Source organism: Acanthochromis polyacanthus, chromosome 2 (genome assembly GCF_021347895.1).
Source record: "Acanthochromis polyacanthus isolate Apoly-LR-REF ecotype Palm Island chromosome 2, KAUST_Apoly_ChrSc, whole genome shotgun sequence".
Classification (NCBI taxonomy): Eukaryota; Metazoa; Chordata; class Actinopteri; family Pomacentridae; genus Acanthochromis; species Acanthochromis polyacanthus.
In genome coordinates, this window is record NC_067114.1 from 3,698,124 (window position 1) to 3,724,733 (window position 26,610).

Below are 26,610 nucleotides of genomic sequence, written 5' to 3' on the forward strand. Positions count from 1 at the left end.
ATTTGCGTCTGGGAGACCAGACGAATGGATCCAAATATTCGGGCCCCCCACCCCCCGGTCGGACGTTACGGGGCGGAACGAATATTCGGATATTCGTCTTTAATAGGGCCCAGATATCCATGCCAGCCCTAGTTTATTTACAGATTTTTGTCCCGCTGAGATGCATTATTTAACAGCACGTTCTTCAGAGGCCTATATTCTGCACTTTCTTTGTGTGTGTGTGTGTGTGTGTGTGTGTGTGTGTGTGTGTGTGTGTGTGTGTGTGTGTGTGTGTGTGTGTGTGTGTGTGTGTGTGTGTGTGTGTGTGTGTGTGTGTGTGTGAGATTTGCAAACGTAAAATGGCAGCTTGGCGAGAAACCTCTCCATCTCATTTGTCACTCGAAGCCTCCATATGTCTCTCAGTGTTTGTGTGCTTTCACTTGTGTGTAAGGAGATAGAATGGAAACTTGACAATGCCCTGTTCCATCTCAGTTGTCACCGGTGTGCTGGTTGTGATCCTTTTCAAGTGGCTCTAGTTGTCCAAACAATGGGAAAACCGTCATCCTGTGTGATTTAAAGTGCACTTACTAATGTGTTCGCTTCTTTGTGTGCATCTGTTCAAATGTGCCCTAGAAGCAGGCTGTGTTTCTGTGTTTTGGAGTGAATAGCCACCAGGTTGAGGGGTATGACTTGTCAGTTTGCTTTACACGACAGAATGCTGGTCACAGAGAATGGGGAAGGAAACAAGCCAAACTAGAAAAACTGGTTGAGGTGCTCTGCTTGTCGTTACGCAAGAAAGAATCAGCAGCTTTTTTTTAGTGTCGCACAGCTGCTCCGTGTTTCTGACCTACGAAATTCCTCTTATCCTTCGCTTATCGCTTCTTGCCGTTTGCATGTACTGCTCCTTGGCTCTGGGAGCGGCGCAGGTCTGTGTGTTGTGTGTACTTCAACTTGTTGAATAGCAGCACCCTGCCCTCTGCGAGCAGTGTTCAAGGTTCAGGAAGATAACGAGAGGTGAGTGGCTGACGCATAGCTCGTGTTTTGTTACCAAAGGCTCAGATCATATTACCGAAGACAGCAGGTTGGGTGAAACCGTAGCTGGATTCAGATCGCTGTGGCTCACACAAACCAGGAACTGGAACTAACAAAGGAGTTTTAAAGAAGCTAACGGAGGACATTCTGTTGTTTTGAGAGAGGCGTTACTATGGGTGAGAAGACACAACACTGTCTCCTGCTTGTGCTGTGTTTGTCGGGGCTTGTTCAACACTCAGCTGCCTTAATGTTTTGGTCAGCGGTGGTGGAGATAAGCTATGTTAACAGCAACAATGTGACGGAGGAGAAAGTCTGCGAGTGCGGGATGTACGGTCGTAACTCTCCTCTGGAAGAAGCCCAAGGGATAGTGACGCTTCCCAAGGGAGACCCCAAAGGCTGCGGCCTAGATGACGTCTACAACCGCAGTTTCAGCTCACCGCCCTGGATAGCCCTGGTTAAAAGAGGCAACTGCACCTTCGCTGAGAAGATCAATGCTGCCAAACGCCAAGGGGCAGCCGGTGTGGTCGTGTACAATGTGGACGACAGTGGGAACAGCACCACTCAGATGGTACACTCGGATGCAGAGGGGATTGTGGCAATCATGATTGGCAACTCACTGGGCATGAATATTGTCAGGCTGGTGAAAGATGGGACAGAGGTTCAGATGCTTATTGAAGTGGGCAACCCTCATGGACCCTGGATGGATGCCTACTGGATCTATTTTCTGTCCATCGCCTTCTTCATTGTGACGGCAGCCTCCATCGCCTACTTTGTCTTCATCTTTGCAAATCGTGTCTACCGTCTGAGTGTGCACAGACGCTCAGAGAGGAGGCTGAAAAATGAGGCCAAGAAGGCAATTGGACGCCTGCAGGTGCGCACCCTCAAAAGAGGGGACGAGGAAACTACTTCTGACTCCCACATGTGCGCCGTATGCATTGAATCTTACAAGGCAGGCGACGTGGTGACGGTGCTAACATGCGACCACATCTTCCATAAAGCCTGCATCGAGCCCTGGCTGCTGGAGAGGAGAACCTGTCCCATGTGTAAGTGCGACATCCTGAAGGCCCTGGGGGTTGAGGGGGAGATGGAAGACGATATCTCCCCCCAATCACCAACAGAGGTCACTGTGATCACAGTCACGGGAGCAGAAAACATGTATGAAGTCCCACTGACTGACCCAGCGAGCCCTGACCCAGAGAGACAGCAGTATCGCTATGACAACGGGGCCTTCGAGGGAGACTCGGAGGCTGCGAGGGGATGAACAGCAACAAACCGGGACACAGTCAGAATCCCTGTGTGAAGCAGATATTTTTCCCGGCACACACTGAACCAGCAATAATGGAATCAAGCTATAGTGTTCCAATAGAACAAACAATGTTCATCTTGCAGTGACAAAATGCTCCAAATAATTTTCCGAAAAATGAATACAAGGATTTAAAATGAGAATGAAGCTTGTGTAATCAGCTTGGATGTCATTGAACTTTCTCTGTGTCTGTCTTGGTGCATGTTTGTACTTACTGGGTGTGTTCATTAGAATAGAAAAGCGAGCGGCCATGCAGCGACACCGGAGTCAAATTTCTGTTTTGCATAGTCAACACAGCAGCCTGATACTGGTCTGAGAGGTGAAGCTGGGAAACCATTTGAATGTTTGCTTGAAAATGAGGCCAAATGTTTTTTCCAACAGGAAGCTTTTTAGCTCTGAATCTAACTAACCATTCATTGCATTTTTAATTGAATGAATTCACTTCTCTTAAACCAATTTCTTTGAATCATTTGACCTTTTTTTCGCTCTTGAAAATGGAGCGTGTTTATTCTGTTTTTCGTCATGTTTAGTCAGGTTGTCAGGCTGGATTTGCAAACACACCCTAATGAACACACCCTTAACTGGATATGCAGCATGACACACATTGCACTAAGATGAGTATCTGAAAATCACCTGACAGTCCTGGGGATCTGTAGAAACATGTTGAAATACGAGTTTTCACATTCATGCTCAGACTCATAACCACTAATGTGATGATGAGGCAGTGAAACGACCGTGTTGAAATGTAGATGACGCGCTTCCAAACGTGCTTATGACTGTTTTATCGAGGGAAATGAACTTTACGTGTACTCGTCTTTGAATTTATTTAAAGTGGGATTAGTTTACCAACCATGAAGTTGGATCTGATGATGTAAAGATGATACACGTGCAGTCTATTCCTTTTCTAAACTGCTGCTTTCCATTTACAAGCACAAGTTTGTTTTGTTTTTTTAGCTGAACGTGTCTTCCAGGTTTCGCCTCCGAATTATTTGGAATGGACTTTACTCAGCCCCTGTGGTCTACCTCTGAACTGTCAAACGGGTTAAATTTAGGAATGTGTTTGAGATTCTTGAAATTCCCAGATGACCTGTGTCCCTGGGTAAATGATAAACCCATAGAACTGTTTCATTACTTTCGTTTGCTGGTGGGGGATTATCCTGATTGTGGTTCTCGAGATATTTTTTTTTCTATATTGAATCATTTTCGCCACTCTTTTACAGATTCCAGGAGTCTTAAATTGTTCTGCAAAAATGGATTATTACTGTATTGCTGTATTAAATCACATTGATGCTTATTAGAATGCAATAAATCCCTCAAAGTGAGGTGAACTTTAGAAGCATATATGCGTGGAAGAATGCTGTTTCTGTATGCGTGCAGTGAGGCAGAATGTATGAATGTGCAGTATGGGTTACTCTACATTAGAAAGGCCTGTATGGTTAAGTAGTGTCTCACTTTCAGAGTTATGGTCTTGTTCCCAATGACAACTGGAGAGGAGAGAAACTGTAATTACCTCTGCACAGGTGGGAGCCGATACTCGCACACCTTGAGCCTGAGCTGGATAATCATCGTACCACGTAAGTAGAAGGGCCTGACCGAGCAGGCAGAGATATGCAGCTGCATGGTAATGGAATGGGAATGTGTGTGTGTTTTTTTTTTTATTATCCTTTCAGTGTCTTTTAGAAGCACATCCACAGTAAAGTCTCTAATGGAATTGAATTTCTTTAGAATTTTCGGAACACATTTCCTGAGTCGGGCAGGACGGACTTTGAGCTTGTGTGATTATATGCAGCTGATATTCTCCAAAAATGAGCTTGTTCTCCGGAGCGGTGCTTCCAAACCTTTCGGGCTTGTGACCTCCTAAATTAAAGCGATGCCTGCGTGTAACCCTTCAGTGCAGACTGTGGCTTCAGTCTGGACATGAATTGAGTGAGCAGATGACTCACAGAAGTTATTTCTCTTCTCAGATTGTTTCATTTTTTTGGAGCCCGGAGAGGTGAAAGTGTCCATTATTATTTGATAAGAAAGCAGAGTCAGAAAAAGATAGGATGAGGAAAAAATGTCTCCAGGATGTTTGACATGTTGTTATTTAACATATTTACTCGCATTCAAATGCGAGACTTGAGTTTTTTGAATATTCTGTGCCTCTGGGCATTGACTGTGATCAGAGGGCTTTGAACTCAAATGGCACATTGCGTAATTAAGCTCTGATGTCCTTTCAGTGTGTTTTTACAACCCGGTCTCACGGGGATTCGTGAAACTGTCACGTAAATTTTTGTTTCGGTTTCGTGCGCACCAACACGATTTCGTCATGTTTTTCGTGCCGCTCACCACGAAATGTTTTTCGTGTTGCTCACAACGAAACCCGCTGTGGTAATCACATCTGAAAGTGGTTTATACCGGCGGATTCATGACGATCTAAGCTGTCCATCGGCGTATACTGCTTGTGTGATCGCGTTTGCGGCCGTCGGACATTCTTTAAATTCCTATGCAAATTGGTAAGTGTACCACCGGGTTATGGTTAGGGTTATGGTTAGGGACGATGTCATGCAAAATATAGCGTTGGATTCGCCACGGTTTTACATTAAAAATATAATATACCCATTCGTTTGAAATACGTTCTGAGTGGCACGAAAAGTCCGCCGTTTAAAATACATTGGTGTGCATTTCGTGGTGAGCGGCACGAAAAACATGACGAAATCGTGTTGGTGCGCACGAAACCGAAACAAAAATTTATGTGACAGTTTCACGAATCCTCGTGAGATCGGGCTGGTTTTTAATGTATTATTATTAGAAATATTAATTTTAACATCTTTTTGTCAGTTATATCTTTATTCTTTTTTGACAAGCACACACATACAGAAATAAGAATTCCAATTAAGAACAGAATAAATTCATAAAAAGTGATCTGCTCCTCTCAACTAATGGATAGTACTCCATATTTGTTATCTTACGTCAGTCTTCCAGACATATACAACATCTGCATGTTTTATTCCTCAGTATGATTTCTGTTCGATCCAGGTGTTTACATTGTTCATAAAGCAGTGGAGGGATTTCAGTTCAGGTTCCACATTCAGCCCAATTTGATTTCAAGTGGGCCAGACCAGTAAAATCACAGCATAGTAACCTATAAATAACTCCAAATTTCTCCTTTGTTTTAATTCAAAAAAGGGCATTCTGAAAATATTCCCATTTAATGAATGATCTTTTTATTAAATATTATGAACAAATTGAAATTTCTGAAGAAAATAAATTCAATTTCAACAACATTATGCCTCAGTTTACATCTACAAAGACACAAAACATTTAGTGACAGGTATCTGGAGCTGAACAACATAGTATTTTACTTAATGATCGGAATGACAAAAGTCTGACAAAAAAAACAAAAACAAGACAAAATATTGCAAAAATGAAACGGAAAATGACAAAAAAAATGAGACAAATGACACAAACAAACAACAAGCCCCCAAAATATTAGACAAAAAGTTACAAATCAACAACAAAAATGAGACAAAATTAAACAAACGACAAAAGTGAATAAAGCAAAACAAAATGACAAAAATACAACAAAAACACAAGCAAGACGAAAAGACACAAAATGATAAAAACATGAGACCAGAGACTATGTATGAGAAAAACAATAAGTCAGACAAAGAAAAACGACAAAATTAAGGCAAAATATTACAAAAATGAGGCACAACATGACAAAAGAACAATAAGCAATACAGTGTTTTATGATCAAAACAACTCGTCATGGTCTAGAAATTATTTTAAACTTACAGTTTTACAAATTTACAATCTGCAGTTAATGTCTTCTCTGTGACACTTTACAAAGTCGACCCATGGGCCAGATTGGACCCTCTGGAGGGCTGATGTTTGCCTCCGGGATGCATGTTTGACACCTCTATCATAAAGGGTCCCTAAACTTCCTCACACTTCTTTACTTGTAAGATATTCTTTCTGGTGGAAGGTTTGGCTTAATTTGTGTCATTCTGTTTTTTTCCTGAACAGAGCTGTCAAGTTTTTATCATTTCCATTAATATTTCTTCATTTTTATGATAGTTTTGTTCTTTTAAACGCAGACCGACTTGAGGTCCTCTGAAATAATCTCCTCACATGCAGCTCTGACCTCTTCCCAAAGCGTTTTAATCTTCGTTTTAACATCTTGCTATTTAAACGTAATGGCAGAAAGCCGCGAAATCTCTACAGACTGCCCAAAGGCTGATCGATTTATCACAGCATGAAGAGAACGAGCTTTTAAAGGTCGATGCATGTGCGTGTTGTCGTGGAGGCTGAAGCAGGTGGACTAACAGGGCGGGTGTTTTTAGTGAAAATGCGGATCCTGGAGAGCCTTCCCTCTCATGGTGTCTCCCTCTTTGGACTTTCAGGCCAGCGCTGTGAGCTCAGCATTCATAGGTCAGATGGTTTTAGTGGTACAACAGCGAGACAGAGAATCAATACTGAACTAACTGGCCGAGCTGGAACAACTGGCAAGCCCTGGGTAAGAGGCACGCTCCTCTCAGCGGTGGCGCTCTGCTGATTTATTGCAGTTGTTAAGGAGAAAATTGAGTCAGAAGGTTTTCATTTAATGGCATACTAGTCGGTGGCTGTACTCTAATACCGCACTTGACCTTCAGTTCCAGATAGGAATCAAACAGTGGGATTAACTACTGAGAGCTTATCTGCTCCTGTATGGTCTAATCACAGTAAATGTCTCATGTTTTCTACGATAACAGGAAAAAAAAGTTGGATGGAAACTTTAAAAAAAAAAAAACAACCCAGAAGAAGCAGGGCGGAGTTTGTTGGCAGTCAAACAAGAACACAAAGGTTTCGGCTTCAGGCTGATTCTCCTTTGTGTGCCTCAATGTGGCGCTTGTGAGTGTTTATGATTGCCCTGCACCACCACCTGCTGGAGAACATCACCACTCGCAGTGAATGTGAATTAAATCCCAGTGAAGGTAAAACTGCATGGTCACAATCCAGTCCCGCCCTTCCATTTTTGCTCTTCAGGTACTTCGGGGCAATTTCTTGCTTGAGTGGAAAGTACAGAGTAATAAATCCTGCCATAATGAAATAGAGTACTTCACTGGCTGTATACTTTAATGACTCAGTTGAGGAGTTCTACTGGTCGTCTTCATCTTTGGCCCCTTGTAAATCCTTATTGAAGCTTCAACACACACATCTATCTGGTCCAGTCTTCCTTGTGCGCTGCAGCTTCAGCAGAATGAAAGAAAGTCTTTCTAATTAAATTACACTACTTGGTCTTGTCTCGGGCTCTCGCGTCCCAGTCTGTCTGAGTAATTATCTTAATGAAGGGGAGAAATTTGATTATAAAAGTGCTGTAACAAACAAATGAATCCACTTAGTCAGGAAGTAAGACATAAAACATTTCTCATTTTCCCTTACGCAGACTACTAGATCACAAGCTCCGGTGTATTTATATATAGAAATAGAAATATCCACCCCTACTACCCGTCTGCCAGCATTTCATTGGTTCCGTCTTTGATGAAGTGCAAATATTGATGATACTAGCTCTTCTCTGCAGGATTTATATCAGTTTGTGCTCACATTATTAGGGGGCTTCTCTCTACAATATGTGCTGGTGGTAGTCTCAGTGCAGCATCGTTATCTATTCAGGAAAAGTCTACTTCACACGTATATGTAAATCGCAGCAGGAGAGCTTCAGGTTTGTCCAGGTGAGAGTCGTAGCTGCTGCTTCATGTCCAGCCCTTCCTTCCTCCTGTTGTCCCTCCGGCGAATCAGATAGTGCTGAGTGCTCCGGACCAAACAAACCTCATCCTGTGTCATTGTTGCCACTTCCCCGTCCTGTCCTTTGACATGCCGGCCTCCTCGCTTGACGTTGCTCTCTTCTTTCCTGCTGACAGCAGAAAGGGCAGGAATGTGAGGTTAAAGGAAAAGAGAGGAGGCCTGAGGAAGGAGCAGCTCTTCCCTTCTGACTCAGTGGAAGGAAGCAGCGTCACATGGTTATCTGACTGTATTATTGGTGAAAAAAAACTGGGTCATTTGTCTATTTTTTGTATGACTCCGTCTAGCTTTGACTTACTCATTTTAATTTCTGAATCTGGTGTTATGTGGGGATGTAAGGATTACAAGTGTGCCATCTACTGGAGAAATATTAGAGCAGCATCATGTTTACTTGAGAAGTCAAAGGAAACCTCTTTGTTACTGATATCCTGGAGAAATCGTGGGATGTCTTGATTGCTGGGTCACTGTGTCAGTGTGTGCATTTGTGTGTGTGCTTTTAGAGGACCTATGATGTGTTTTAGAGCATTAGTTGATTGATTGATTTGTTGGTTGAGAGAAAATTGATCAGCAGCCACTTTGCTAATCAATTGTTAAGCTAAAATACCAAACATTTGTTGGTTCCAGCTTCCTAAATGTGAAGCTTTGTTTGATTTTTATGACAACTGGAAAATTGCTGAGGCATTTTCTTTGTTTACTAAAAAATAAATATATAGTAAAAACAGGCGACAAAGCAGTCATTGTTTCTTGCTGTGTGGTGCGGCATACATTTGGTATTCTCCTCTGCTGGGGCAGATTCCAAACATTCCCAACATTTGTGCATGTTATTACTTCAGGCCCACACATTTATTTATGCAAACACAACAGAGAGAGAAGAAGAAAAACAGAAACCCTTTTCAGGCATGGGGATATGTGACATCGCTCGCTTCATCAGTTTATTAAAATACATGAATTCTATTATTGAGAAACTAGTCTGACTCACCGGATATAGACTGTCATTTGAACCACATATTTCATGCTACATTCTTCTCCCATTCTGCTATCTGCATGTTTTCGCTTTGAAAATCCCCTTTGCTGCAGGAAACAATAATCAAAACCTTGCAGCACTGAATGTACACGCTGAAAATGACAAGTGTTGACCAAGATTTGGATCATGCAATACGGCGGGCCTGGCTTTTGTGTTTTAGTGAAAGGTTGTAAAGATCTACAAGGAGTATGCTCATCTTCCCACACACAGCAGAATAAGGTCCCCCTAAACACTGTTTTGCAGGGGCACCTTTGCTGCATCCTGGGCTTAGTGCTGCCCAGGACAATTGTGATGGATTCAAAACAATCTAAACAAGCCCAAACACATATTTTCCCCCTATCGCATAAGGATAATGAGTGCAGTCAGACCATTCTCCAACACTATGGAGATCTGACTATGCGAGACATCACGCACAACAAAGCCATGGCACGTGTTTGCCATTTGCCAAATTGGAGAGTGCATCAAGTGAAGTATAATGCATAAGGTTGTGTTGCCTCTGTAATCTTGTCTATCCCTACTGGTTAATGTGAAGCATGCAGTTCAGACTTGTGATGTGCTGAAAGTGATTTGTACATTTTAATAGGTCCGACTCGGTAAGACTGCCATCGCAACTTTTTTCGGTAAAGTGATGGCGGTGCTCACTCAGACACGAAGCAGACACATTTAGAAGCCGTCAGATCAATGGAAGGAAGTGCGTGTCTGAAAGGGGCAAGAGAAAGACAGATGAAAAGAGATGCTCCACGTATCTCTGGAGGAACCCATCTTAAAAGCAGAAAAGGTCTGAGAAACACGTCTGCATTCACAATCAGCCTCTGTCTCCACGGCTAAAGTGATGTCTCAGCACAGAGCCTGCACCTGTCTGCATCCGGTCCTTATCGTAACAATTTGCTGAGAATAAATCCAGCCTATATGAATCCTGTGTGGTTTTCCCGTCAATAGACCTATTTGTATATACTCCATGAAAATGATTTGTCAGCAGTCTGCAGTCTCAACGACTGAGCTGCGTAGCATCACTCGCTGGAAAAATATCCTCGTCTCACTCTGAATGTTGATGGCCCGAGGCAAGGATTCAACCAAGGTTTCCTCTTTAGAAGAAACTGCCACTCAGCACAGTTTGACAACACGAATCAATGATCAAGCTGCTTTTCATCAACTCCTGCCATTTTCTGTAATTTTATTCATGCACATCTTACTGGAGGCTCACTTTATCTTTTTTTTTTTTTTTTTTTAGAAATGTCAATAGTTAGTGAAAGTGGGTGTGCGTTTGTGCGAGCGTGTATGTGTGTTTGTGTGTCACGCTCTTTCCCAGCAGTCCATCCATCCTCTCTGATTAACTCCTCGTGTGTCCTGTTGCCTGCGGCGATTAATTAATGACCCATTTGCTTAATTGCAAAGGAGCTAGCAGGACAAAGAGAAAAGCATTATGAGCTATTATGCGGGGATTGGAGGGCTAATGTTTGTGTTGGGATTTAGGCATGAGGGAGGAAGCAGGTGACACTGAGTTGGGGAAAAGCTGGAATTAAAGTCAGCTTAAAGAAAATTATGCACAGAAGTCCTGGGATGTTAGAGGTAACCGGAATGTCGTCGACCGTGTCCCTTGTCTTTCCCTGATGGTATGTCTCTCTCCCTCTGTGCATGTGTGGGTTTAGACATGTCCAACATGGCACCACAGAAGCTTCAGGTCCGTCTCCGTGTCATTGTGCTGAATGTGCTTTCCCGAACACAGCACACATTGTCAACAGTCACCCGTTCACTCTGACCATCTGTCGCAGGCCTGCCTGGGCTTCCCTACACAGTTTGTCCACAAGCTGTGGCTGCCATTTGGTTTTCCCGTAAAAGTCACTTGAAGGTTTTGTCCTAATTTTTGTACATCAAGGGTCCATGTGAGGACATGGCTCAACTTCAGTCACACTTGTGTGGAGATACTTGCTAAAATAAGATTAAATCCGATTCCTGTTGTCATTTATTTTAGCGGAGATTTCCCAGTATTTTGATTGTTTTCATCTTTGCATTAAGCAATAATATTTGTAGGCTGCATGCTGGAGCAAAATAATATTTTCTATTTAGTATTTTTTTTAATAAGACTTTTAACTAAAGAAAATGTTCTGTTGCATTATTTGTGTTATGCAAATAAACGATTTGTGTGTAAAGACCTGCTTAAAGTAAATTACTGCAACTAGACTATGGCCTCATTAATGATAAAGTAATGAGTGCAACGTTCAGGGTGCGACTGTAATCTGTAAACTCAGGTTACACTTAATCTCTTTGCTATTTTGAGCCTTCACCTTATCTGATGATTGATATCTCGCAAAATGTCTTGACTTCTTTTAGCGGTCTGTCCTAGAAAAACAAGGCTCCGGTGTTATTCGCCTCCCCAGTCTGTTTTCCAGCTCATCTGTACTCCTCCTGTGCTGCTCCTACCATGTGTTTCCTTCAGCAACACCAGCTTCTTCTGCATTTATATTCATGCCAGGTCCCTGTGCCAGTGTGGGTTATGTCCACCGGCTTAAGTTTGTATATACAGCAGCTGCTTTCACATGAAGAACTAATATAAAAACTGGACGGGAGGGAGGGAGAAGGGAGAGGATGAGCTGATAATGGGGGAGGAATGGAAGGAAGGAGTCCCTAGCACTGGTTGAATCTAAACAACTGAGATGGAATAATAAGTATTAAAGCCGAAGCACCACTCACAGCTCAGATATTTTCTGGAGAGGGCTGTCTGCACTGTACAGCTGTAATGGCCTATAGAGGGTAATTACAGAAAACTTCAGGCTTGATGGGGATGTATGTCACTGCAGGTAATGCATTTCTATGAGTTGCAGATACAGATGAGTGACAAACTGAAGCACAATCGAACATAAAATGTCTTTGTAAAGGTGTTGGGACACCCAGGGGTGCTTCCAGAAATTCTTTATGTGGGTGGCAAGATGGAGCCACAGAAATCCACTGTGTTCCTTATTATAGAGTGAAGGTTACCAGTTTTCTTGTATGGCTAATACATGAGCAGTTAACATTTAAGGGTATCAGAGTCACCACAAAACAGAATAATCTAGGAGATTAGGTGAGAGTATGCAAGGAAAATGCTGACCCACAGGCCAGGCATCCAGAAAGTTCTGTCTAAATGTGATGATAATATATCTAACTTTAGCCAATTATGGTGCAATAAAATGTGTTTTCATTGCCTCCTGTGGCTGTATTTTGATAGTAAGTTAACTGTTTAGAGAGGTCACATTGCGTAACGCGTCCACAACAGTGTCACTGCTGAAAATGTCCTGCTCTTAAACGGAAAAATCTTCCACTTGAAAATAAACTTGATATAGCAGAACAATAGTGTAACTTTACCAAATGAGTCACCCTTAATATCGAGCTGTGATGGAGCTCATGATTCAGCTGCAGATTATAAACCATGACTCACGTGTTTGAAGTGAAGGAAAGTACACAGTGTTATTTACCGTTAGCTCCTGATCGATTCTGTTTCCATGTCGGAGTAATTTATAAATATAAGTAATTAATGAACTTACTGCTGTTGTGCATAAATGTCTTTGGAGACACCCATATTGATCCCGCTGCTGTCTGATGCTGCAGGTAGTTAATAAACTCAAAGGAAAGAGTCCTACAAAAAGCTGAAGGCAGTCAGCTAAACTCACAAAGCAACTGAAAAATGGAGCCATTACAGAAATGCAAATGAGTGCACTTCCTCCAGTGGCCACTAGAGGCTGACTCCAAAAGCCTGTCAGTAACAGGCGTAAACTAACTGTGACGTCACCCGTTGGTTTCAATGTCGAGAAAATTAAGCCCGGATTTTGCTACTTCCTGGTCGCCATTTTGGATTTTTTGGAGCCAGTGACGTAAAAAGCGTCATCAAACAGACTGGACCGGAGAGCAACTCGGGGCAGGACCAGTCAGTGGGACTGTCAATCAAGTATAGCCACGCCCCCTGGCTCCGCCAACTTAAACGATTTATTTAAAATTCAGTATTGATTTATTTTAAGATCAGCCACCTGATCTCTCATTTTGACCATGAAAACTAACGGGAAAAAAATCCTGAGCTGTAGAAAATCAGTCTATCAAATTTTATTTTTTCCAAAAATGAATTGGGGTCTGTGGAGCAAAAGCTTTTTGGAGCCAACCCTAGCGGACGGCGTGATATTGCAAATTTTTGACACTTCTGGGTGGGCTTCAATTTTGGAGCCAGATGCTACGTCCATCTTTATATAGAGTCTATGGTCAGTAACCATAGATACCCATGTTAAAATGCTAAAATAAACACACTTACAGGCTGGAACTAAAATGGTTTTGATCGCCCATTTATGACATCTACAGGTGGGGGTGTGTCCAAAATTAGTCACGTATAAGAATATATTAAGGTCAAGGACATTCTGAATGAAAGGTGAACGCCATCATAAGACAGTCCATGGCCCAGAACCAACTGCTTTACCTGCCTCAGCTCCAGTTGTTTTCCTTCACCTCTAACTGGCAACAGGAAGAATGACCACACTTAGCTTCAAAACCTCTATTCAGGAAACCCATGCGTGCCTTCAGAGTCTGTCCATCTTTATGTACAGTCAGTGGTCACCACGATGTGCCTTACCATTGATTCTCCAAGTCTATGGAGCTCTACTGGAAGGATGAGACACTATGGGCTTGAAAGTGTTGTAGATTGTAAGATTTTATTGGTCATATTTTATCAAAACAGAATCGCTGAATGAACCAGTTTGCACCCTTGGGTGTGGCTCTTTTGATAAAGGTAAAATAATTTTTTATAGACTTGCTCCAGTCTGATGTCGTCTCTTTTCCTCTTTATTTACTCTGTGCTGCTGCATTTTTGATACTTTTACTATGTTATTTGTAGGAACAGGTGTATGTTCTATTCATTTATTTAAACTGAGCCACTGTGTTTTGCATTTTTTATCGTATTCTTTGTTTAATTGTGCTCCACTCTCTGGTTATTTGTCTTTATTTGGTTCGACTGGCGTTCTGTTGTAATATTGTTTTCCTGAGTATCTCCTTTTTCCTGACATTGTAAAATCTGTTTTGAAAAGGTGCTAGATGTGTATTCTGTGTGTATTTTACTCACATTTTTGACAGAACAGAGCGCCCTGTACCATCACTTCTTATGTCTTCATCTAGACTTTCCTGCCTGAACTGTTTTATTTTCACTTTAGGTAGAACAGGATGTGTTTTATTTTTATGAGCCAGGTGGTGCGCATAAAAAATCTACAAATTCCTACCTTTAAATCCCAGTTTCATTTCAATAATACACATGGCTGTCATTCTAGCCAGAATCTGGTCCTTTTATTGGAGTCAGCTCCAGGTTGTTTAGTGTAAGTTGCATGTTTCTGTGTTTTGCCCCCAAGTCCTTATCTTGTTTATGGAAACCACATTATCATCATACTGCTTCCTTGTGACCTTATGTACTGCAATACCATTTTACACACATTAGCACTCACATGGCAGTCAGATAAGTGGCAGGCAGGAAAGTGAGATAACATCCTCATTACGCAATCCTGTTCTTTTTCTATGTTGCACATGTAACAGTGCAAATCAGCTGACAAATGATGACTGTGTCTACTGAATTTCACAACCTGAGCCTGTTGAGGTATTTAAGCCACCAGAAACAACTGCAGGTTATTTTTTTCAAATAACTGAAGCTTAGTTTTGGTGTCGGTTTTGTTGACATCTTTTGCTGGCTAATGCTCAGAGTCTATTTCCTTTTGTCGGAGAAGACAAAAGGTGTTGTTGTTGCGAGAGGAGAATAGACGGCTTTGTGGTGACTTTCTATACTGGTGCAGGCCTGAGTTACATCGCAGCGAAGCCTCCTTTGTCCAGGCAATGGGACAGCTGCTCCGTGGCAAAGCAGAGGACTGAGCGGGGGGGGGGGGGGGGGGGGGGCTGTGAAACAGATACGAGTCCTTAGCTTCAGGTAGGGTCACCGAGAACACCATGTGATGTTACATAAACAAAGAGGATCTTGGCCTCGGGCTGCAGGAGGATACGCCGCTGAGAGAGAAAGAGGGAGTCGCTCGGCAAAGTTTGTTTGTGTTCACCTTGTCCAAACCGCAGCCTTTGTGAGAGTTTCCTGTGTGGTCTAGACTGAGCTGGGATTTGTGGTTTAGGTGACGTGAGGATGCATCGAGAGGAGCATCATGAAATGTCTGTCTGGCATCATGATTTCCAAATACGGAAGATTAGCCATATCTGATGTTTTTTTTTGTTTTTTTTTAAGATGTCACTAATGCATTTAAAAATGATTAATGGTCTTAAAATTGTCCTTATCCGACAATTAATGAAAACATGAGGATTTGGCTCGATCAGATGATGCTTGTTTGTGTCTTGTTGCGCTCTGGTGCATCAGAAAGATGGATCGTTTGTGTTTTTCTGAAATGCATCCGGACCACAATCCATTTATACACGATGATTTAACATTTAAATCAGCTGGCTTGATGAATTGTGGTGAAAAACCATTTACGCATGACTTATTAACATATAGAACCGCAGACATGGTGGCTTTTTAGAGAATGAGGAAGCAGAGAATAGTTCATCACATGTACAGTTGTAAATATCAGTAGGTTGTTAATAAATGGATTTAGGGTTTTTGCAGAAGGTAACCGAACCAACGGCGGAGGGCTCTTTCTGATGAATTAAAGGGATTGTTTGCCGTTTAAGGACTTGTGCTTCTTTGCTTTTTGATGAAGAGTTAGATGAGAAAATCAATACCACTCATGTCTGTCCATTAAATATCAGGCTTCATCCAGCTGCTGCTTGGCCTGGTTCTGCTCAGCGGTTAGAAAATTACAAAGCAGTTGGTCGGCAACCAGCAAGTAATCAGCTGAGACTCCATGAAGTTTCTGCTCCTTGCCAAGAAAGAATTGAGTACATAACCCCCACAAAACCTTTTACATTTTGGTGTTTATACAGACAAAACAAGTGAGATGTAAAGTGTTAATTAATCCTCTGAACCTCAAGCATTCTGTGTTTTTTTTGTGTCTGTTATATTTTTACTCACTGCGAGTTCAATTTTTACTGCATTTTAAAGTCCTGCACCTCAATGGAAATGGCACAACCATGGATAGAAAATAAGTAAACAAATAATGACCTTTGTGCAGTATAACAAAGTGAAAATCCCATAAATCATCAAAAAAAAAGGTTTGAACTTACTTTACTGAATCAACATGTTCTGCATTTTCCAGGTGCTTTAGGTGTTACTGGGAGAAAAAAGTAGCTTATAACAGTTTATAATAGTAATTTGTTTCCATGCTTGTCTCTCATCTGCTTTGGGTAAACACAGCCTGCAGTTCAGCCAAAACATTCCTGAATTTTTTCACATGAGTGTTTGTTGCAGCTGAATCGTGAATCACTTTGTTTGTGTCGAGGAGCACAGAATCACTGTTACTTTTTTGGGGGGAATTTTTTTATGTGCCATGTATAACACAGTGATTTAGATAAAAACCTTTCGATTTTAAGCTTAAATTTAATTCCTGACAGAACCAAAAGTCACACAAGATGTTGTTTTCTACAGTTTCTGACTGTGATGAATAGTGTAATCTCAGTGATTTTATCTTATTTTTTGAAATATAAAATATTCAAATGTGCTGGAGGGTTTTGTGATTTAGCGGGTTTAGAAGTTTAATGAGCTTTAGAGGCAGTTTTTCCTTTCAGTTTTTTAAGACCATTGACTGTACATAAAAATAGATGAAAAGTGTGTTCATGTCACTGATGGGTTTTCTGAACAGCTGTTTGAAACTCAGTGTGGTGACTCTGACCGACTTGGCACTGCCTGACTCTGCCTAACTCCTGGCTGATCTAAAAATGAGCAATGATGGCGTGAAGTGGACTATGAAAACATTCCATGGACTGTCCTGTGAGGTGCCCACCTGTTATTTAACGAGGCCTCTCCTCTAATTATGCATAATTTTAAGCCTTAAATCAGTTCAAATTGGTAAGTTGTGTCAAAATTCATCCCTTGTACAATTGTCAGGAATACAGAATTTAGCAGAAGAGACAAAAAATGTTTTTGTACCACGCTGCAAACATGTTTTTTTTCCTGTTGTAAAGTTGATCATTTTAATATTAGGGCTCTATGGGATTTACTCACTTTTTGAGCCACCCTCTAGTGGCCATTCATGGAACTGCAGACTTCGATGTTGGCTTCATTGACTGTTGGTCTCCACTTTATCCAAAACCAACAGCTTTTCTCTCGACAATAACTCCTCTGTTTCACCCTACCCCAGGTTAAGAGTCTGGGTGTCATCCTCGACAGCATTCTATCTTTTCAATCTCACATCAACAGCATTACTTGATCTACTTCCACCTACGAAACATCAGTCGTCTCCGTCCCTCCCTCACCCCCCACACTGCCGCCATCCTTGTCCACAGCCTCATCACTTCCCGTCTGGGTTACTGTAACTCATTCCTCTTCGGCCTCCCTCACAAATCCCTCCATAAACTTCAACTGGTCCAGAATTCAGCTGACCCCCTCCATCCACCACATCACTCCTGTCCTCCAACAGCTCCACAGGCTCCCAGTTCAAAATCCTCCTGTTAACATTTAAAGCCATCCACAATCCCGTCCCCCAAAATCTGTCCAGCCTCCTCCATGGTCCCTTTCAGTCCTGTTCCCTCAGGTCCTCTTTCTCTATTCACCTGTCTGTCCCATCTGCCCGTCTCACGAATTTTCCACCCTAACTCAGAAACATGGACTCATTCTTCCACTTCAAATCACAACTCAAAACACGTCTGTTCAAAACTGCACATTCCATCTGACGTCAACTGCCCCGTGTCTTGTATTGTTTTCCACATGGTCCAAACCACTTGTTTAACGCTGTTTTCATGTTTTCTTATGCTAAGCTAACTGGCTGCCGGCTCCTGCTGCCTATTTATCCTACAGACACGGGGTGTGGTATCAGCCCTCCATCTATCTCTCCACCAGCAAGCACATAATTTCCCACTTGGTTTGGACAACATGAACACAGATAAAACACCCCACACACACACTTTTTTTCCCCTCCCTCTCTTGATCCTCCTTGTAAATAAATGTAATTTACAGCCACTGAGAAGAACAGTCCCTCAGAGTTCAGGCGACTAAATCAACTTGCAGCACAACAGCTCTAACAACAGGCCAGTCTTCGAGGAACTGTTTGGAATACGAGATCAATGAGAGGGGAAAAGAGAGGGAGAGGGATGGCTTTAACATGGGGGGAGGGATACACTTCCTTCAGTTACATGCATGACGGCACACACACGCACACACACACTGACTCTTATCTGCAGCCTGAGGGAGTCAGTCGGAGTCGGTGAAGGTCCCCTGCACAGAAATAGTCGCCACGGCTCTCCACGCCTCTTGATTACCTCTTTAGATGTCAGCAGGTGAAGGACAATATTGTCCAGGCATTGTATGGGAAAACCCAGCTCCAACCCCACAGCTGTACCTCACATTTGCATTTGTTTCTTTCCCTCATGAGTTCATACCCTGTTCTCCATCTCTCTGCTTTGAAATCCCCTTGGAGAATATATGAGGCTTCATTATTCATATTTTGGTATTGAATACTTCCCCCAGGATTTTATATAGCCACCTTGATCAGCTTTAATTATGTGTTTTTCTGTGTGTGTGTGTGTGTGTGCTTCACATTAAATGAACCAGTGTCTGTGACTGGCCATGTGAAGTGGTGTGTGACACTGGTAACTGCGGGCTATGATGGTTCATTTTCCTTGTGAGTGACTGGGCCGACTCGTCGTCCTCTCAGGCTTTCTTGCCCTTTGAATCACATTGTCCGTGTGTGTGTGTGTGTGTGTGTGCGGTTTAATATGTGTTTGTAGGCCTTTCTTTGTGTGTGTGTGGAGAGGGTTAAGAAATGGGCCCGTCAGAAGTGAATGATCAGACTAATCAGGTGGAACATAGGAGACAGCAGGATTAAGCCACACTGTGGAGAGAAAGCTCAAATACTGCCGGGATCAGGACACGCCTCATGTTATGTGTGTTTTGGTGTGAGTGAAACGCACACCAAATAGTCTTGCGATGTCTCATGATCTGTCGTTTTTTTTCCATTTAATTGCTTTACAGTGTTATGAGATGGAAGTTTTTCAAAAGTCTGTCATCGTCTTTCCATATTTACTTCGTGCAGAGTCTCATCAGGTGAGCTTTTAACGGCACATTGACACCGACATCCCGTGATATTAGCCCCTTCGTTGATTTGAGCGCTCTGCCAAACAAGCAGGTATTTCAAAGACAAACCGTTTCACCAGCGCTCCTCAACGGCATTAACTGTTCAGCACAATGGCTTGTTCTGTAATAAAGCCTGACATGTTGTTTACCTCCCATAACAATCAACCCATTTAACATAAACGAACCTTACAAGCCTAAACGGATAGATCATCAGCCGAGTAGATAACAGCCTGTGTTTATCTCCTCCATCTATCCATTTAGTTATTCAGTCGCTGATAAACGTACGTTCTCGCACTCATTTGCCCTGACAAATATTGATGCCGTTTTGGTTTGTAATGCGTCGGGATAAAAACAATCATCAATATTAATGGCCACTCTATTTGGAGATAATGCTCACATTCATTATCGTCCATTAATGTTTGTTTACCTAATTTGATTGGACTATAACCTCCGCAAAGGCATATCATCCACAACGTTGTTTATGCGAGGAATCCTGAAAGAGTGGGAGCTAATTGAACTGAAAGTCGAATGCACTCTGTGAAAGTTAGTCGTATTTTCAATCTGAGATTCTCCGGATACCACCAGGGCTTACCTTTATCATATTTCACATCATGTTGTTATCATTCACCTCATTACACTTTCAATCAGACTTGCACAGCATTACCAAACAGTGTGAATCCAATTTTCCTTTCTCTTTCCCCCTATTATTATGATTTTTTTCCCTTTCTTATACTCACTGCTCGTGTTCCTCCCTCTTCCACCTTCTCGGCTGTCTCTCCAGAGCTGCTCTAATTAAACACGGGGTCGGTGGTGGTACAGAGTCTTCCAGCCGAGCAGAGGAGAAAGGCTCTAATTCCAGCTCTCAGGATGGAACTATGACACACAATGGCCCTGCCATCCTCTCTGCCCCCCATAGATTCCCAACTGAAAGCCCTCTCCTCAGGCAGCTTTTTAATAGGCCTCCCCTCCCTCTGCACACACACATGACACACGTATAAACACACACGCAAACCCACGTGCACCTATGCGGCGGCACACATGTACAAAGCACACGTAGACACGCGCACACACACACTCACACAAGCCATTGACCCCCTGTGTGTGTCTGTCACTTGTACTGCAGCTCACACTGCTCTGGGCCTTTTGAAGTGCTCCTAAGGCCAGACGACAGCCTTTTTACTTTCCACATCATGCAGAGGTGCAACCGCTAAGCTAAAGCTACTGCTCCGACCGGCCGGCTTTGTGAGAGCGGCTCTCGAGGGCAGTCTGATGGGGGACTAAAGGTTCTTGGCAATTTTCCCCACATGATGTAGATTTTAAAAGCACTTGATGCAGGAAAATTTAGCGTGAAAAAAGCATTGAGGAAGCAAGTACTTCCAGCTGGATGCAGTTTTTCCTCTGCTGAAATTGGGGTTGAGGCCGTGTTTTGTGAAGCCTCCATTTGATCTCATTAATTCAGATTTGGCTGATACAAGTTTGGACATCTGAGTGTGTTGTTTTAGCTCTGCTTTTAGACCAGAAACATTTTTCAAAAATCTAATTTGTAAATTAAATTTCGACATTCAGACTCGGTGGTCATTTAGGGGAACTCAATAACAGCTTTGGCTTCGTTATTTGGAAGAAACATCTGGCAGTGCTCTATTTTTTATTGTTAACAAATCCTATAAAAACAACAAACTCACCAATGAATTATTGATAGTAATAAATATCGCTGTTATGGCTGAAGTCTGAGTTTATTCCTCTGTTGTGTCGACGTTGTTTGTTGTCCAGAAACTATGAAACACACAGTGTCTCTGGCTAACATACTTCTTCTGCACCTTACACGTATCAGTCGGCACCTGGAAATAGTCTATCACAAAACTACTTACTAACATTTGCTAAAAACTGCAGTGATCAGATTTTTTTAAGGAAATTACTGAACATTTGTTGATTTTAAATCATATATTTGTTGCACTGACATCTTCATTAGGAGAAAATTATTGCCACAGACGAGATGAGGAAGTCCAAAAGAGTTGCTTCTTATCCTCAACTTAAATAGGTATGTTATGAAATATAATTTTTCTGGCTATATTTAGAGACATGGAGATGACTGAAAGCTTCTTTTAGGTTATGTGTGGGCATGTGCTGCTGGGGGCGGGGGTGGCTCTAAGCTGTATCCTGGGTATTGGATCTTTGTTGATGTGTTTTTGCCCTGAATGATAATTCCGCCTGTTGGAAAGACTAGGGGTTGTTGTGCAACATCTTGGCGCTCGGCTCTTCCCTCCTTTTCGTGCCATCTTCTCCCCTCCGTCACTCTCTGTCCTCGCTCCTCGTTTTCCTTCCAGCTACCCTCCTCCAGCCCTTTTGCGCTCTCCGAGACTGTAGATGTGCCTCGGCAACACAAAGAGACAGTGTTCAGTCGGGGTGGGAAGAGTGAGAGAAAAGCCTCATCTGCTCGTCTCCATTATGTATTGATCTGGACTCCGTTTAGTGCAGCGAGGGCAGGTTTATCTCTACCTATATAGATGAAAGAGGGAAACAACGGGAGAAAGTTGTCTCTGTGTTGTCCTCGGTGTGTTGATCTGATTTCTTCTCAATGATAAACAAGGTTGGTTTAAGAGGGAGGGCATGGCGGCTGTGTGGAGTGGAGGCAGAAAATTAGGCAGCTGATACAGCAGCCTGCTTGTGAAATCGCTCTGTGCTAATGTGTATAGACTATAAGCCCATTGATCTGTAGGGAGAATTAATTTGCTCTGGCACTAATGCAGGAGAGAGCTAACTTCATGTTTTTAGCCAGCGTCAGATCCAAGCTATGTTCAATTAAGCTTGGTAACAAAGGTAGAGGGATGCACTTCCAGCCACCATGCATAATCTGAACCATGGGACACAGTTATAGACACAGTTTTTGAAAGCACTATGGCCTGTCTTCATGCAAGTGCGTTCTGATTTGCAATGTATGTCCAATTTTATAATTCTGAGCAAAACGGCCGTTAAAATTTGTTTTATGAATAAATATTGATGCAAATGGTGCAAGCTGTGTATCATTATTACAGCATGCTGCTCATTCAGCAGCAGCGTTTTGCCTGAGGGTGGCTTTACATACGAGCTGTTTATGTGTTTGTGTGCATTTCAACATCGGGGGCTTTCCCAGGCTCAGGGTTCCACAGGTGATGAGGGTCCCGCAGATTGCTTTCTGTATGTTCTCGCCAAACCCCCTCGGGTGTAGGGTGTGTTTGTGTCGGGGTGTGTCTGAGGCTGCGTGTCTGGGAAGATGTGATTTCTCAATGACAAAGCGCAGTAATAGTAGGTTAGGCTTTAGTCATAAAGCAATTGGAATAATCCACTGGTTTACCAGCAAAGCTCCCAGAACACCCACACTGAGAACGGCCTGAGCCAGGCTTCAAAAGGGGACAGACAAAGAAACAAAAAGAGGAGAAGAATAGAAATAAAGTCGTTTACTTCCACCTAAACAAAGCAGGTGGAGGGTTATGTAACTATCAGATGGACACTTTGTTGTGATAATCCCGAACCGGAATACGTGATGCCCTCGCAACAAAAGTTCGACTGTCAGGTGTTTAGAGTCTCAGTAAATGAATGCACGCTTGATAGGCTTGCTGCAACTTGCTCTTCTCACCCACCTCTACTCAAAAACATAATCTTTACTTGCAGACACACACACACACACACACACACACACACACACACACACACACACACACACACACACACACACACACACACACACACACACACACACACACAGCCTGGTGAGCAGATTAAATCTGACAGATAAGCACCTTTACTTGCAGGTGCTCGAGCAGGGTCTGTGCATCTTAAAGAACCACATTGGACTGATATTCATCTCACTCTCTCCTGCTGCTCTTAGCACCGTTCTCTATCTGCGTCTCTTGACTCTTTCTCTCAGACCGGCCTGCATCACCGGGTTGATGCCATGCATGGTAATACCAAAGGGCACCAATCTCGATTCACTACCTTGTCACGCTCATTTCCAGACTTATTGACAAACCAAAGAAACCCTCCTGTGATTTGCACTCCTGTACCAAATTTTGTGGAAAAACCACAAATGTTTCTTCTCCAGCATATTTCCTAGCAGTGGGTGGTATCTTCAGAGGTGATGTCACAGATCTGTGTTGGCTGCAAAGGATGATAAAATGCTTCTTTGGCAAGAATGGAATTTAGTTTAACCCTGTGAGCCCAAAACAGTTTGTGGGTGTTCTTTGCTCCTGTCACATTTTTGCTCAGTTTTCACTGCAATATGAAGTCCTGCACCTCTATGGAAACAGCACAACCATGGCTAGAAAATGTAACAAAGGTATCATATCATAAATAAACTAAGTTGAATTTCTCTGACTCTTTATTTTACAATAATTGATAAATAACAGGAATCTACAGGTACAACACTTTCCCAGGTAGCCACAGGTATTACCAACAAAAAAAACCCAGTGGCTCTACATGCTATAGATATTTTACTGTTGAAATGCATTTGTTTCCATAATTGTCTGTCTGCTCTGTGTGAACACATTTTTTTTTTTTTTGTCATTTGACCGTTGGTTCAGTGGGGTCACTAATGGTTTGTTTTTTAGAGAATCTGGCTCTGCAAATGCTTTGTTTTTTTGTAGTTTTTAAAATGAGACACATAGAGTAAAGCAATTTTGATTAAATATCCTGATGTTAAACGTATTTTTTCAGCTGAATAGCACCTCACGTGTGATAATTCCCAGGACCTGACTCTGTAATCGTGGTAGGATTTTGGCAATTTTTCAAAGATAACATGCTTTTCAGAACCCACTGTCAGATTTGGGGGTTTAGAGGGTTTTCTTTTTTTGTTTTTAGCAGGTTTCAATACTTAGAAATCTGTTAGATTAAGATTAGAATAAAAATGAAATAACTGTTGTTGTGTTTGTATTGCTTGCTCTTCATCTGCGATCATGCTATCCCCTCCCAGTCCATCCTGCTATCCCCACGTAAATTGAATTGAAACAGATTTTTCTTGTCCGAAGTCGACATAATCTTTGACTAATATACATACTGCTGAGTTATGTATATGTCATGAATGGATATCAGTTAGCATTGGGTTCATAGCTTTTTTTTAATGTATGGTTCTGATGATTAACATTTTGGTAGTATGAATGGATGTATTGGACTTATGCAACGCAATACTCTAATCCACTGTAACTTCTTAAATCTTAAATTATTTCAAAATCATTACCAAGTCAGCCTAATTGCTAACATTCATTGATTTTACCCCAAATCAATGAATGTTCATAGACACTTATACTTTCCTCAATATTACGAACAAACTGATCCCAAAGGTCAAAACTCAAGATCACTGTGACCTCTTATGTCTGTCCCGTTCTTGTAAATATATCAGGAATGACTGGTAAGGATTTCTTCAAATTCGGCACAAAACATTCAGTTGGAGTCGAGGAGGAACCAACTAGATTGTGGTTCTGCAAGAAGACTTTTCTGGCCTCTGTTCAACATCATAACTCAGGAACACAAGGACAGATGGATGTGAACTCTAACTGACTGATTGGCAGAAAGATGAAACCGTGAGATGGTCCTTCTAGTTTTCAGTTATAAAATTGATTCAAGTCCAGTCTATCCTTATCCCCATACGACCCTTAGCCTCTTCTGTTGATGTGTTCACGTGCTGGAGAGAATCTGAGGAAGCGAAGATTCATTGTTCTGGTTGTGCACAATTTGTGGCAACAGAGCTTTTGGGTTTGAACCGATGTTTTATTTTTGTTTAAGTCATTTCTGGACTCCATTGCATAAGATTCTGCATTGTCTTTGTGAACTCTATTATTTTGTTGCATTCCTTACTTAATATTCCTCCTTAATAATTACGCCTGCTGATAAAACGCAGGTGGGAGTGGAGATGTAGGCTAACAAACAGGGCTGTCACGTTGTACTGTGGAGGTTATCTGGGAGCACAGCAGCCACTCACTGCAAGAAAATCTAAGCGAGCATTATATAATATACAAATGAACAGAAATCTCTGACCGAGTTCCCTCCGTCCTGCCATCTCTCTCACTGTCTTTCTCTGTGGTGTCAGTGCAATTGATTGCAGAGGTTGGCTGAATCTCAGCAGGGGGTAACTGGGAAAAGTCATGCCTTTTTCTCTCGTTAAGCTGTTTTGTTTGTAGTTCGTCCACGATCTGAATGCATTTGCTCATAAAGGCAAAGGAAACACAAGTCCCTTCCTATCCGCACTTCCTCCTATTTCGACAATCCCCCTCTCTTCCTTGCTTTTGCCTGCCTGCCTGCCTTTTAAGTCACTTTTCAAAGCAATGTGTGCCATTAACCAACTGTCAATGTAAGGGCACTTGGCACATGGATTAGATTTTGATGGCTTTTCCCCCGACTGTGGAGGCTGTACTGAAAAAAAAGTGTCAAAACTTTCTTTTTTCAATCCAACTCGGAGAAATTTCTGCTTCCTCCCCGTCATTTAGTTCCACTTTCAAATGAAGCATTTCCTGGACGCTCTGTCAGATTTTAATGCATCAGAGAGAGCACATGTACTCGCTAAAGCCCACGACGACACCCTCTAAGCACCTTTCCATGACTGAGGCTTGTAAATGTAATTGCCGGTTTCACCTCCAGGCTTTTAAGAAAAGAGGACAGGAAGGAGTACAGATGGATGATTTTCGGTCTAATCACCATCCTTAAATTTCTAAAGAGGCGCTGCGTGAAAAGGCAGAAAGCAGAGAAATGGACCAGATCTCGCTTTGTGTCAGTGTGTGCGGTTTGTCTATGCATGATTCTGTCTGTATTGTCTCCTTGCAAGTGTTCCTGTTTTAAAAGCACACTTTAATCTGTACTTTCAACTTAAGCAATGTACTTTCATCCGCCTGCATCTAGATGAGCGACCTTGCTGTGTTCCACTTACACTTAACTGGGAGATGCGTTTTTTTTATTTTTATTTTTTCTTTAGCATCTGCTTCGCCCGTCCCTTGAGGAATGGAATAAACACACACATGCGCGCAGACACGCCTGTGTGACAACAAACGCATGCTTTTTGTCTGGGAACAGTCGGTGCTAGTAATGAGACTAAGTGTGGCCAGGCGGAGGGACAAATGAATGAAACGGCTACAGAATCATTGGCCGTGTTTGATTTGCCTCCACTAATTCAAAGAGACCATCTGATAAATTGAGAGGATGGGATGTACATCAGAATAGCAAGAGGCGCCTCTTTGTTGTTCCCCATTCCTAACCAAATCACACCCCAACCCCCGCTAGAACACCCAGAGGGGAGAATGTTTCCCTTGTGTGTGTGTGTGTCAGTGTGTTTTAGTGTGTCTGTAAGTGTGTGTGTGAGAGAGAGACAGAAAGAGGGGTTGCTAG

At 42.3% G+C, this 26,610-nt stretch overlaps 1 protein-coding gene and 1 long non-coding RNA gene across 2 annotated transcripts; one reads left to right on the plus strand and one right to left on the minus strand.

Moving 5' to 3' along the window:
- Positions 1-917: 917 nt before the first annotated feature.
- Positions 918-3,653, plus strand: LOC110970845 (E3 ubiquitin-protein ligase RNF128-like). The gene has a single exon (XM_022221170.2). The coding sequence runs from the start codon at positions 1,184-1,186 to the stop codon at positions 2,270-2,272; it is 1,089 nt and encodes a 362-aa protein (XP_022076862.1). The 5' UTR covers positions 918-1,183; the 3' UTR covers positions 2,273-3,653.
- Positions 3,654-5,497: 1,844 nt separating this feature from the next.
- LOC110970846 (uncharacterized) lies at positions 5,498-20,938 on the minus strand. The gene is made up of 2 exons (XR_007940587.1): positions 20,001-20,938; positions 5,498-8,186 (listed from the first exon to the last, which is right to left on the minus strand). It is a non-coding gene; the product is annotated as an uncharacterized LOC110970846 (long non-coding RNA).
- Positions 20,939-26,610: the final 5,672 nt, after the last annotated feature.